At 41.5% G+C, this 14,797-nt stretch overlaps 1 protein-coding gene across 3 annotated transcripts in view; it reads left to right on the top strand.

Annotated features, from left to right (window-relative positions):
- The window catches only part of unc5db (unc-5 netrin receptor Db), a 184,353-nt gene that overhangs the window by 147,487 nt on the left and 22,069 nt on the right, over window positions 1-14,797 (top strand). For all 3 annotated transcript variants that reach the window (XM_020093970.2, XM_020093968.2, XM_020093969.2), the window contains 2 exons: window positions 1,208-1,292; window positions 10,137-10,308. In XM_020093970.2, coding sequence (XP_019949529.1) covers window positions 1,208-1,292; window positions 10,137-10,308 — 257 coding nt within the window. The remainder of the gene's footprint in view (window positions 1-1,207; window positions 1,293-10,136; window positions 10,309-14,797) is intronic.

Genomic DNA, 14,797 nt, shown 5'->3' with positions numbered 1-14,797 from the left:
CCACACTGTGGTTATTGATGCTCAAGCAATGTTTGCTTAATGTGCCTGCATTGTTTCTGTAAAAAATGTGTTATTAATGGAGTGAACTCTCTGTAGTTTATTCAGTGATCGAATCATAAGACTCCAGGTTAGAGTAATTCATGTTCATAAGATCTAAAGAGTTCACAAAATAGGCATAGTTGAAATGTGACAGACATCACAGAGGGACAATAGAAAGATATGAAAGAACTGCATGTGATGTGCTAGGTACAAGGGTGGAGATGAATCAGGAGGAACGTGTCATGTAAGTGAGTTAAAAGGTCGGATTAAATGATGAAATAAAAATAAAATAAACTGATGTTTAATTTTAACGCAGTCAGAGATTTCATTAGTCAAAATTAGAAAAAAAGGTGACAGTCAGTTTTAAATCCTGAAACTCACACATGATCTCTGTTGTTTTACGCTATTGTAGAATGAGAAAATGTACCTTTCGTGTGAGCCAAAGACAAAGCACCACCGTGAGAGAGCAAAGGCCACATCTGACCGCTGGCTGTCGGAGGAAGAGGTGGAAGTAGCGTGACTTTGTTGTACAGCAGCGTAACTGAACAGGGGTGTTTGGGTCAACAAAGGTTTTGACTCTCACATGGACGGCTGCTGCTCACCATATGTTTTCTACCTATAGTCTGTGTTTTCCAAACTCAGCTCGGGCAAAAGTCGTCGGGGTAATTCTTCTGTAATGGCATCAGTTTGGAAAAGCATTTACACACTTTTATTTTGAAGGTCATTCAGAGTGATGTACATACCTAAGCCTAAACAAACCCTGCTGTTAGCCAATCAAAATTTACAAGCTCATGTAGCAACTCCTCTGTGTGTGTGTGTGTGTGTGTGTGTGTTTGTGTGCTGGAACTTGGGTAAATATTTGAGTGACTGTACATCCTCCTTCACTTAAATATATATTCCTTATACACCATAATTGTTTGCATGTGCATTAAGTGTATTATAATTTTATTGAAATTCATTATGTTTCCAATAAAAGTAATTTTGTGATATTTTATTTACACACTTAAGTTTCACTTTGCTCTTTGCTATCCCACAGCTCATTAAAGTCAAATGAAGCTCCCATAAATATTTCCATAACCCGTGCATCAGGACCAACCTGCTGTAAGCCCTTGTTTCGCCCCCCACGCGCTGTCAGGCTGCTGCTGACACATCTGTGTGTGTTTTCCAGGGGTCAGCCTGCTGGTGCCTCATGGAGCCGTGGCTGAAAACATGTCCTGGGAGATGTACATGGTGATCAATCAGGGAGAAGCAAGGTGAGGCCAGAGTTCACCCAAATATCATATCAAGCATCTATCTGTCTGTCAGTCTCCGTCTGTCTTATCATCCATCACCCTAGCACCTCCATCCTCCGTCCTCACTGTCCTGCTCCTCTCTAATTATTCAGCACCCTCTGTTACAGCTGCACCGAGGAGGCCAGGCTCAGTAGAACAACACTCCGAAGTTTTACTGAAGCAGATTATGAAGTTACAAGTTTAATAAGCTCCATCATTGATAGCTTAATTACCACAGAGTTACAGTTAAGTGCACTGTTGTCAAAGAAATGTGTTTTCTGTTTGTTTCTCTCTGTTTATTGTCTCTGTTGAGTTCACTTTAATGAGGCCCTGTTTTTTTTTTATCAAGCTGACTTTGCTCATTCTTTCCTCTGAGTATGAAATACAAAGATTCTCGCACTGTAAAGCTAAATTAGAGGATTTATTGTCAGTGTCATTAGGGAACTGTAATTTAAACTGCTTCCTTGTTCATGGATTTTCATTCACACTCTTCACACAACCCTTTAGTTCCAATAAGATTAGTTATTGTACTGGTTCACTGAGCATTTAGGTAGGTAGTTGTAAGAAGCTGTAAGAAAACTAACCATTGACACTGTCTGTTGTCTGTTAGTTTGAAATAAAGATTACAAGTGTGGGTGGTTGGGTTATGGGTCAGGGAAGAACCCATTCAATTTTCATTCAGATCATTTTCACTTTTTTTAACATTTTCAACATTTTCCCAGGTAATAATTAATCAATCTTAATGAAAACATTAATTAAAGCACATTTATGAAACCGATATTTATGAGTGTGTGAAATTTAGCGCACCTTGATTGATTCTAAGGGACCGCTGGGCCTTGGAATAGGTATGTGCATTATACTGAGTGAAGTAGCACTCTCTATAAACCTGTGATTATTTGAGTCGCCTATGAAGTAAATTGTAAATTTAGTGGTTTAGTGGTAACTTCACTCTTATATTGATGGAGTCAGATTGACAAATGTAGTTTGTTTGTAGAAATCCTGTAATTAGCTGAAAGAAAGATACATGGATTCTTCACACTTGAATACCAATCTCATTATTAAGGTTGGTACCGTTCACTACTGTAGATTTTCTTTATTTTCTCGTCTCAGAGTTGAATACTGTGAATTTTAATTTAGCTGTCCTGCTCACTGCTGTCCTGCAAGTGTGTCCAAGGACATCCAGTCGTCCAATTCATAAGCTCATCTCAGCCCATAGGACGAGATGAATATAATCTGCATTCCTCAGCAAAATATACAAGTTTTTATCAGCTCCAGCTCTGATCTGCAGTGATGGAAACATGACACTTCATTGACCGCGTTCATTTTGTCTTCATCTTTATTATAGTGGTCTACACAGCGAGGTGAGGATAGTGCCTCAGTTTCTGATGTGTTGGTGGCTACTTTTTCTAACAGGTTTACTTGCATTTAAAAAAACCTGCTTATACCTGCTTATTCGGGAGTAAAAGAGGTACAACTGCTGCTATCATCAGTATTACTGTTTAAATTAACCAACATATTGTGCACTGGGCAGTACTGCAGGCAGACATGTAAAGAAAGTAGATTTGTGTGACCCTCCCTGTGGCCATCAGCACATCTCTGAGTGTTTACCGGCTGGCTGCGTGACAGATGGACCCAGCAAGCACTGCAGCCTATCTCCCGCTCTCTATAGGAGTCCTCTAGGTGTCACGATATGGGTGTTCATTTACAGAAGCCTCTCACAGGTGGTAGTCTGGGCCTTTGATGTCCCAGCTGCTGTGGAAAAACTCAAGTTCCCGCCGCGCGACCACAGGGGGTCTCTGCAACCGAGTCCTTCATTTAGCCAACTGACGCGCGGGAAGCAAAGTCAAACCTCCAATCTCGCTCATTTTTTTTCTGTGTCCTCGCCACTCTGCGGAGAGTCAATATGTAGTGTATGTCCTCCACTCTGTCAACAATGCGGCGCTCTGGGAGAGAGTCACAACCTGGGAAGCTTGTTTAAACGATGATGAATGCAGTGATGAATGGAGCGCGGTGCACTGATGGATATGCAAACCTGAATGGAAGGGGCAAACGTCTCCCGAGGCCTTTCATCTTGACAGCATATAGGCGCATTGTGTATTCTGATCACAGCTAGGTAATGACCCTTGGATGGACTGAGCTTCTCTCTGGGGGGGGGGGGGCTGTACACTCGCCCTCACTGATAGCCACAAGGGTTTTCTAATTTCCTCTGAAGTGTCAGTGTTTATTTGCGCCACTCTGCTTGAACAAAGTCACAAAAAGAAGAGAGAGCGCACAAAATGCTAACATTAGCCGTACGAAATGACAAGCTTTTATGGACCTGACAGAGTGCTGAAATAATAAGATGCAAACAGCAACCAATGTGTCATTTCCTCTTTTTGAGCTCGATTGTAAAAGCAGGCAGTTAATTTCCCTTTCAGAAGGACGACGCATGATACACTCAAAGACTGCAGTGCGGCACTTTGTTCTCGACACCCTTTCAATATGCTACACAGTGAGTATACATACACATCTATGAATCACCAACGGCAAATTCTTTTGTGTTCTTCTATATATGTCTGCACAGGACGTTTTGCAGCCATCTTCTCGGTTCCTTTCTACAAGCATTAAGAGTCCTCTTTCTCTCACCGGTTTATCCACCATTGAAACACAATATAAATATATCAAGCTTCAATCCGACAGTATTTTGTTTTCAGCCTCAGCCGTGATTTTCAAGTGCTGTATTTCTTTCGCTGCTGCTCTGTGCGAGATGTTTACTGTAGACACCCGTAATTCTGCCTGTGGTCTGTTGTGTTTGTCCTCTCGCCAGCTGTCAATCACTGTCGGCGCTTGAGAATTGTATCCTTTCTTCCTCTTTGCAGTGTCCAGCCCCCCAATCCCTGTCCAGCCTACTTCTCCACACCCTGACAGAGTCCTATTAAAGCCCCTTTCTAAAAAAAAATGTGTTCTTGAAGCTTTTCAAAGGCTCATCTAAATCTTTTCATGGCGCAGTTTTGCTTAGGTCAGACATTTTCCATTTTTCCTCTGAGGTTTTACGAGAGCTTTGTGTTGTGAGATAAATCCCTCAACCTACTGAGGCAGAAACACCTTTGTCCTGGGAGGAAAAGAGCTTTTAATGACAGAACTTCCAAATGTGTTCTCTATGAACATTTGGGACACGCCGCTGTTTGCTTTTTATTGTTGTCTAGACGGCCCAGGTTCAATTTTACTTCATAAATCAGGAGAGGAAAACTCTCAGAACTTGCACAGTGTGTACCAGGATCAATTCTACAGTTTGGGGGTTAACATGATAATCTCATACACATGGTTGTCAGTAGAAGTGCACTGGTGCATAGGTGTGACAGGGCTTCCCGTGTGGATGCAGGGCCCTGCAGTCATAGACCAAGCTGCCCACAGTGTCTGACCCAGCACAGCTGTTTCTCTGGAATAGCTCCAGGGCAGCTCCTGCTCTAACCTCACAGCTCATCTCAGACTCAACATCATAGTATTGTTGCAAAGAGCACAACTTTGTATCCCCTTCAGTTAGTGTGCATATGGATGGTTGATGTGACAGCTGCCTAAAAGTGAAGCCAAAAACAGCATAGGTCATAAACTGAAATGTCAAAGAACATGTATGATACCTAAAGATGTGTTTTTGTCATTTTAGTTCTTATTACTAATGTATATTCAAGTGCTTATATATGAATTTGGATCAATGATCAAAATAACCAATCTATATGGATATGAAAACTAAATGAATGAACATGAAAAATAATACACTATTTAATATACTGAACCATGCTAAAGGTAATTCACACGGTTTATATACACTCTTATTTTAAATAGTTATTTCAATAACAACTGACATTGGATAATTGATTTTAGATAAGTTACACACACCTGTATTTTGGTAAATCTTGTAATTCTATTACCTAGTATGGACTGACGGCATTACAGGAAAAATCAAGACGTCACCAAAAACATTTACTTTGCATGAAGCATTAGATTTGAATTGGTAAAAGGCTACCAGAAATGTAGGACTAATTGTGATGATAGACATAAGTTTATGATTTTATATTTGGGGAAAATGTGGCCTAAAAGTGGTTTTCGATAGTTCATATTTCATGGTAACCTGTAACGTTGTTGATAAAATGTGTATCACAAAAGCATCTGCACTTGGGGGGACGGAGGCACCGCTGAAGCATGCCTGTGACAGCCCCTGCTGCAGAGACACGGGGCGTCAACTGTCTGGCATCAATTAACATTGCAGTCCCTAAAGCCCCATGACTAAAATCAACAATATCTTCAATTAAAACCAGTGTTAATGATAAGTTTAAAGGCTTTGCTCTTTTATTTGAAGGCAATATCACCTTTGAAAACTTGAAAGTCTAGAGTTTGGATAGGAAATAAACTGGAAATTGATTTTCAGCATGGTTATCATCTTTCCATTTTCTGCTCAGATAGGCACATGACTCAGCTAACATCCATACGCACTCATCTCTGCCCTTTATTGACTTCATCAAAACATGAAGAACAGACGCTGGAGAGAGAAGGATTGACTCTCGGCTCTTCAGGTTTCTTTGATGAGCTCATTACCAATAGCAATGGGCCTGAGAGGCTGCGATGACACAGCTGAGCTCAGGGTATAGTGCCCACACACCACAGTTCCTGCTGTACACAATAGTGTGGCAGAACATACCACTATAAGTGCTTTGCACATTTACCCAACTCGTTCAGTCTTTTGAATATGACTCTCAATAATAGGTGACCACATATCATAGTCAGTTGTTTCAAGTGATTTGCCTTGTTGCTTGCACTCATTTTCCCAGTCAGGTGTGCCGCGGTGCACCAAGGTCTGGGACTGGAAATGAAGTGGTATTAAAGTTAGTTGAATAGTCGTTAGGGTGGTATTATAAATCAAGGCACTGTGCCTTGCAGTGTTTTTTTTAAATAGATGGGGGATTAATTTCAGCTATTGTTAATGTTTTAAAGAGCTGTTCTTTCAATCAAGTAACCATGCAGTTCCTTGATTACTCAAGTTGCTCCGATGAACTCTTTGAATGAGAGATTTCAGCAGGGGAAAAAAAGGCAGCAGCAAAACAGAGATGTTGTGGATGATGACAGCAGGAGGAGTAGACGTCTAAAAGCGTAATCTCTGGATGCCTGTTTTCACTAATGCATCCACACACCACATAAGGTATCTCAAAAATGGTTAAAAGCACAGTGGGACAAACAGGTGGGTGACTACAAGCAAATAAAGGTGAAGCTAATGGAGCGTGCTAATTTATGCATTTATTAAGGGCCGCTCTACCCTCTGTCTGGCCCAATATGCCACTTTGTGCAGCTTCCTGAGGGTTGAGTCATCGCTCCCTTTAAATAATGCACCTCATCTTGTGGCTTAAGAAGCCGCTGTATATAGGCCTTCATGGTGATGACAAGTGGAACTTCGAGAAGAGGAAGCGAGCCTCGAGCCCTTCTGTAAGGTTACCGCTGGACTCTCAGGCCCGAGCTGAGCGCTTCTTAACGAGCAGATAATCGGCTCCTTGGCTACACTTTGCATTGAATGTGTGATCAGGCTCGACACTGTTGGCTGAGGGATCGAGGGCCCGTCAAGAGCAGGGCTGCTGTTAACATGAGGCAAAACGACTTTCCATTAGACACTGGGAAGATAGGTGATGTTGTTCTGCATCGTGATGGGACCTGCTAAGCTAGAGAATTAAATGTATTGTACATTGAAGGATTGCTCTGGTTTGTTAGACACTGTGTCTTTTTTTGTAGGTAGATATGGGAGTGTCTCAACATAAAAGATGAGCAGTAGGACAAATAGGTCACAAACAAACCACCAGGTTGGCCAAACCTACTGGAAGAGAAAGGAAGGAGGCGTTAGAAATGATTACACATACTATGTGATGTGATGGTCCATCACTGGTTAGAGATTTCGGCTTAAACCTTTCATAATATTACAGTAGAAACCAGATTTAGTGATTACGGATCAACCGTTTATATGGATCCAAAAGCTTGGGACAGAATCGTTCCTCTACAAATGCTGTTTAAATAAATTGGTTATAGTGATCAGGTAGCCCACTTGTAGTGTTCATTTAGGTTAGTTTTGACAGTTTTTACAGACTCTGTCAGTAACTTACTGCTCCTCACTGTTTCTCCATGATTCGCACTGCGCCAACCAAATCAAGCCGAACTGAGTGCACCCCCCATCTCCTCCGGCTCTCCATACAATGATTAAATTTACATATTCTGTTGTCTATACCCAGTGTGAGTTTACACATGTGTCCGATGACAGTTCTTTTCTGTAAGTGTGTTTGTCGTGTGTGCGTGTGTTCCCAAGTCAGCGAAAGATAGAGAGAGAAAAGTGAGCAGTGGAGTGTGTGTGTGTGTGTTTGTGTGTGTACACAAGTGTGCAATGTGATGTCGTCCTTAACTGCCATACAGAAGATACACAATTTGGTTATAGCAATCAAACGCTCATGGTGATCAATCTTGCCCAGATAAACATGATCGCTATAAGCGGGTTCCACTGTAATTTGTTACGACTTTTCATAATTGCTATAGTTGTGTGCTCAGTTGATCTTTGCAATTTTACTAACAATTCACATGTGCTAACCTCCCAATTTGCTGGGATTCCAGTCTAAAAACTATACATCATTTAACAAGATTATGTGTCTAGCAGCTTTCAGGCTTTACTCGCTAATTCCTGCATGCTAACGTGTCTTAATTAGCTCTTAACACAAAATGCTGCAGTGCCTAATTGGATTCTCATTAGTTGTACAGGTCCTTGTACATCAAAGCAAAGTAGAAGTAGAGGAAAAGCATTCACCAAAGTCGTAAAGACTTATCCTCTGGGGGGACCATGAAAATCTGTAGCAAAGCTAAATACAATCTGCCGAATAGCTCTGGAGTAAGTACAAACTTTGAAATTTGGTGACAGTCTTATTTTCATCGTCTGCTTTATCACCCCCTGGTGGCTGGCTGCAGTATAGATCATAAACCCTGCTTCTGCCATGTTTCTCAAAGATAGTTTCTGTCATTTTAGGAAGTTCTTTTCACACTCAAGTCTGTTCAGATGTTCACTTTTCCTGTCAGTTTGCTTTTAATTAGCTATCTAATGCTATAGAAATGGGGTGAAAGGTCATGATTGACAGCTGAGAAAGACTTGTCATTGGTTGAGCGTTTGCAGGACGTCAGTACCGCAGCTCCATTCCATAATCACGACTGCACAGACTCCAAATGATGAAAAAATAACAAGATGGCAGCACCTCTATACGGGATGTTTTGGCCTAATATGGGAAGGAAGTGGAGATGTGTCATCCATCTTGAAATACAGTCTATGATCTAACATTGCCACCCGTAGAGCCTTGCTGTTAGTACAGCTAAAAACAAAAGGTGGGGTCCTATGCTTGAGATAGGGCTGAGCCAATTAAGTAAAATCCCAAAAACTTTGGGTTAACAATGTAATTTCACATTGCATTTCTTGATTATATTTAGTAAATGTAAACAAATTTACAGACACAATTTGATTCAAAAAGAGGGTTAGGGGACCACTGGAATAAATACAAATTTATACAAAAAGGTAAAAAGTACAAATAAGTAAAAAATGTTAGACCAAGTAGTATAATATTTTGTTTTAATAGTTTTGTTGAGTTGTCAGTGCAGTGTCCTGCTTTGTGGGAGGAGTTCAATTCTTTCCAAGATGGGATTTTCCAGTGGGCTCATGGCTAAAATGTTTACTGCATAATTTTCCTTTTGAACCCAAATGTTACAAATTTACTTTATGTCCAAATCTCTTCTTTTGTGATAGTATCATAACTATACAAAATAAGATCTAAACAGGTTCAGGTTCAATTCAACAGTGAAGGGTGTTGAATCTTGCACTGATCCACTCCTCAATCGTAATCGTGGACCTGCCACTTTCATGTGATGTGTAGTGCGCAGTAAGTTAAAGCTGCTGCTTCCATGGGATGAAATGGGATGAAATCCTAACAAATCACATTTTCAGTTCTCTGATCTGTGATGACGCAAACCAAGCCCTGAAAGCTTTTTTTAGAGGCGACGCTATTTTCATGAACCCACCTGCCCTTTTCTTTAAAAAACAACTGCTGCCACCATCCACTGGCAAGACCTGTTTACTGTAAGCTGCTTTTAATGAGCACACTCCAGCTCGCAGGCAAATTACAGTGACTTTTTCACCCGGGCTGGAGCATTTTCCAGCAGCACGGCTGTGTAGCAGTAACTTGAACTTGAGCAACAAGAGTCTAAAACATTGGCCGCCTCATGAAGGCAGACCTTTAGGTACAAGCCCTGAGGCGTGTTTTGCTTGTAGCCCACCTCTTTTTACAAGCTCCTCTCATTAGCTTGTTGTTTTTCATACAAACGCTCAAAGAGAGTTTGTTACCATGTACGATTGCTCTCAGATCATAAATATAGAATGCTGAATACGGGAAATCAATGTGAAGATCACAGCTTACAGTCTTAACACAGACCAACAGGCATCTTTCACTTTTTTGCACGAGTGAGAGTTCATTTTGATAGGGATCATGCTTCAAAAAATAAAAGTACAGAACTCATTAAGGCATTTCACCTTAATGCTTCGGTAGTGTATCAGTCTTGCAGCACAGTAATTTATTGCATGCATGCTTCAAATAAGAAGACAGCTGTTCAGACAACCGCTCCCTGCAATAAAACATGTCTTTATGATGCATTTGGATTGGAACAGGATGTCTTTCTGCTGACGTGTGTCCATATATTAACACAGGCCACATCTTTCCCTTTTCTTGATTCCTTTACACTGGTTTATATTCTCATCCTGTGTGTGTGTGTGTGTCATGGTGTGTTTAGTGTCCAAACGCTGGAAGGCTGTGAAATCCTTCTGGGCCCAGAGGTGACATACGGTCCTCCAGGCCTGGACCTCTTCTGCCCAGTGGCCATGACCATCGCTCACTGCGCCGAGGTGGACGCCGAGAACTGGAACATCCAGCTTAAGAGGAAAACCCAGGACAGCAAATGGGAGGTGAGAGCTGCAAGACCACGTCTGTCAAGTAGAGTGCGGCCCATCAGGATCTTAGCTGGGCTTAGACACAGTGTTTGCCTTTTCCCTGTTGTCTCTTTTCCTTGATTAGCTCCATCATTTTTTTGGTCGCTAAATGTCAACAAGAATGAAAGGAGGAGGGGTAAACCAACCAAACTCAAGTGTTTTCACTGGTAATGTCTGCACCACAAAGCCAGCTACACTTCAGGACATGGAGTGTGACAGAAGTACAAGCCTATTGATTTTGTGAAGATATTAAGCACAAGAAATGACGCGTCACAGGATTTGCTCTATTTAAGTTTGGAATCAGTGCACTGGGTCCATGAATACCAATGTCTAATTCATTGTTTTTATGTGAATCAGTATTTAAATGGGAGCTGTTTCCTCCCACTGACCACCTGTCTCGCTTCAGATGAGATACAATAGGCAGATAAGGGAATTGCATTTGCAGCATGTGCAATACACTCACTTGTTTACCTGGTTAAAATTAGCATTTATTTTTTTTCATGCAAATTCAGCTGCAGCACCTGGATCTGCAGACATGGTGAAAAATGGCCACAGCACCAAGGAAACAAAAGAAAGAAACACTTGATCATGAATCAAACACCAGCGTCATAATTATATTTTTCTTAATAAGCTAATGCAACAGCTGCAGATTTATTCTGCCTCAAACCTCAAAGCTCCACAAATCAATGTATGTTATTTTAAAGTGGCGGTAACATTCTTTTTTTACTTTAAGTTATGAATTAAATGTTAAATTGCACAGTAATGGCTTTAGTTCAGTTCCCTATGAGCCTCATTCTCACTATGCAAGTTTATGTGGCATCTTGCATAAAAATTTAATGGAAAAACAACTTCATGGTTTTTTTTGTGTTTTCGTTTTCCCTGATAGTTATTGGTGGCTCTCCCCAGGTGGTGGAAATAGCCGGCAGTAGTAACAACTGGAGTAAATGTGAAAACTCAATCTAGAAAAAGAGGTGGTAAAGAAGGTGAAGCTCGGTTAAGTGAGAAGGGAACTTCAAATGAGCAGTGTAGAGAGCCATGGTCGGACAGGTACAGAAGCTGGACCTGGACTTATCTGCTTGGACCTGGATTTTTATTTGAGTTCCACAAATTCAGCAGCCAATGCATCCAGGTAGTCAGACTCCATTTACATCCTCCTTTCTTTTGTGCTCGTCCAAAAAACTACAACAAAAAAACAAACAAAAAGATTAGTAGCCATCTGTGACGCTGCGTTATTGTGTTTTCTTGCTTTTCCATTAACTTCAACTCCATCCACATGTGTCTTGAATAACATCAGGCCTGAGAAGCGGACCTCTTGTGTTAACTGGCTAATGGGTTCTAGCTGCTGTTTCACAGTCGCACAACATTATTGTTTCTGCCCATGTACTCAATGAGGTCACTAACCACCTTCAGAGGTTGCAATCCATCCTCAATGCATAGTGGGTGCATGTTGATGTACTTTCATGTGATCGAGCTCTTTATGACAGCAGTCCAATAATCCAAAAGCCAATCCAAAAGTTGGCATTATTTCTACTTCATCAGCAAGTAACAAAACCTGCCTTCAGGTTTGTTTTACTCTGCTTTATCAAAGCACTGAGCTCGGGTATTGCAGTTCAAAGTGGTATTCTTGGTTTCATGCCTTAGGGAGTGGGCAGGTTGACAGCAGTAGCCATGTTGTTAACAGCCAGAAACAAATATCACATTTGTTGGTGGGGGGGCCTTTCTAAAATATGCTTGGGTGAAATTCAAAAACAGGTCCCGTCTTTGCTACAGCAGCACCAACACATAAACACCACAAAGTTGTCTATTGCTGCTGTAATGATGGATGAAATGACACAGTAACTTGCAGTGACTTACCTTGTTGGCTCCCTGACCTGAGAGTCTGACTCCACCTTTCACTCCCCCTTGTTCCCAGCAGCAACATGCAGCTATTTCAAGCAATAGCAGCATCATACTCTACCAGGACAGCACCAAACTTCAGATCAGACATGGCAACCATAGGTTTTGTCAATGTAATAAATAGGAAACACTGAGGTTGCGTTACATTGTAATTGTGAAGTGGACAAATGCAACTGAGTGAAGTTTTACTGACGGGGGCATCTCACAGAGGGAGGTAGACATTGATGCAAAATCAGTGTTTCCATTCTATGAGATGAAAGAGTGAGTAAATGAATGAATTACACTGACGTGTATCTTTCTTGTCCAAGTTACATTTGACAACAGTTGTTGATGGTGACCAGAGTGTGTGAGAGCAGATTTGCAGCCAAGGTGTATGAGATCCGTGAGAGCACTGGGTCTTGAGAAGTCCTACTTTTTTAACTGAAAAACAGGCTGACCTGTACATTTCACTGCTGGTTCACAGCTAAACTTCTAATTCCCTGTTCCAGTGGCTGGTCTCACATCACGCACAGCTTTTCTTGCGTGGCCCTGACGGCATACCACTGGTACATTTACCATATGTGAGAGCAGAGCAAGCTACACTTTCCCAGAACCATGACTTCAAGTGAATGCTGTTGCTGCAGTGTCTCATCTAGAAGTCTGTTACTGTCAAGATTGATTCTTATAATCTGGTTATTTAGACGATCTGCAGTCACAGATCTTGACACCAGATGCCATGAGTTGTTCCTCTCTGTATTCCTCTATTCACTCATCATTTAATTTGCTTTATGTTTGGTAAAAGGTCCAGTCAGGCACTGCGACATGTGACCGGTGAATTATGTGTGAGCCATAAAAGACTGTTGGGGCTTTGTGGGCGAGCTGATTGATCCTGCCTTATGTCCTCTGCTGGTCCAGAGGGTGACATAAGGCCAGATGAAGGCAACACCGCCCGTCCGGCTGGAGGAATATAAAGAAACAATTACAGCATGTAATGGCCAGGAAGAGGCATGGCTGCTGTCAGTCAATGTGGGGAGTGGCAGTGCACGTTAGACAAGGGAAGTATTGATTAGCGGATAAGGAGAGACACGGCACAGTGAAGTTCGACGTGAGGCGATCAGGAGGAGAATCATGGAGATTGTTTCTCTGCTGACAACAACTCTCAGTTTCCTGCTATAGATGTCTTCACACACACACACACACACACACACACACATAAACACCATTGACACCTACTACATCTAAGCGATACGTAACTCACCCCGTGTTGTGCTTTTCCCTGTGAGATTTGTTCTGATGCTTTGCAATAGGACACATTGTATTTGGGTTTTTTCCAGCTTTCTGTGTGTTTTCTTTCCAACAGTTTCACCATTTTTGTTCTCTCTAGTGAAGAAGATGTATTTTACTGGTCTGGACGAAGTCCCAAGTGCTTAATCCCAAACCTAAAGGCATAACAAACCCAATCTCCGCCATCACTTTGCATTACTTGCTCATGTTTTTGAGCGGTAACCAGCTCCATGATAACAAGGCTAGTAGCGGGGGTGAATAATGAAGAGAATATCTAGTCAGGCGGCAATGTAAAATGTAAATGTAGAACTGACGTAAGTTTTTGGCAAGGCAAGCATGGGTCAGAATAATGAATGCTGCAGGTTTGCCCCTGGCTGTTTTGGTGCTTGTCAGTGCTAAAAAGAGCTTGTTATGTAGAGGAAGGAGTCAGATTTGCTTGCTCTCTACATTGTCTGCTTTTGTCCTGAATAATGTTTTTCTAAGCGATGAAGATGGCTGCTGAGAAGAATATGTAAGAACTGCAGCTGCGTCTGCATGCACCCGATCTCACCCCGAGCAAAGATGCAACATGATGTGAAAGTTGGGTTTGGTCCTTATAACACAGTTAAAAGTACTTTACAGAACCCTGAAAGGTTACGGCAAGAATCCTTTGAGGATTACTTGTGCGTTACCTCGCAATACCTCTGCATTACCTCGCAACACTTTTATCTTATCCTCTTGATAAAATAACTTGTTTACGTTCTTGAATTATAAAACCATATCTATTAAGCAGTAGAACTTAGCAGCAGTGCCCAGTGAAATGTTAAATTCAATAAGCTGATCCATACTGTAGAGGATGAGTGCAAATGAGTTACTTATCATAGTGTAGATAACCGAGCCGGTCGGGACCCATTGGGATCCATCGGGCTGCGACAGGTTTGAAGAAAGACTTGCAAGCAAGCAAGTTACATTCAAATCACATCACAGACGTGAAAACAGAATGCCTGTCAGGTTAGAGTCGGGCACGACAAGCTTTCCCTCAGGCTCACATGGCTGACTACGTATGGCTTGGAAGGAATAAAGGATCAATTATTGTATAGTATTGCAACATAACGCAAAAGTACTCTAGTTCTATTGCACAAAGCAAATTGCAAGGAAATGCAAAATCTTCAAAAAATATTCTTGCAGGTTAGGGGCTCCATAAAATATTATTATTCAATTAATCTATTGAATTCTAAGTTTCACTACAAATGCTGGAGGGTTTCAGTTTAGCTCCAAGTAGTGCTTCAGTCATTTGACCAAAATCTACTGTAAATTAGCTTCTACA

The sequence above is a fragment of the Paralichthys olivaceus genome, chromosome 4 (assembly GCF_024713975.1).
Source record: "Paralichthys olivaceus isolate ysfri-2021 chromosome 4, ASM2471397v2, whole genome shotgun sequence".
NCBI lineage: Eukaryota > Metazoa > Chordata > Actinopteri > Pleuronectiformes > Paralichthyidae > Paralichthys > Paralichthys olivaceus.
This window is presented reverse-complemented; position numbering and strand designations above follow the sequence as displayed.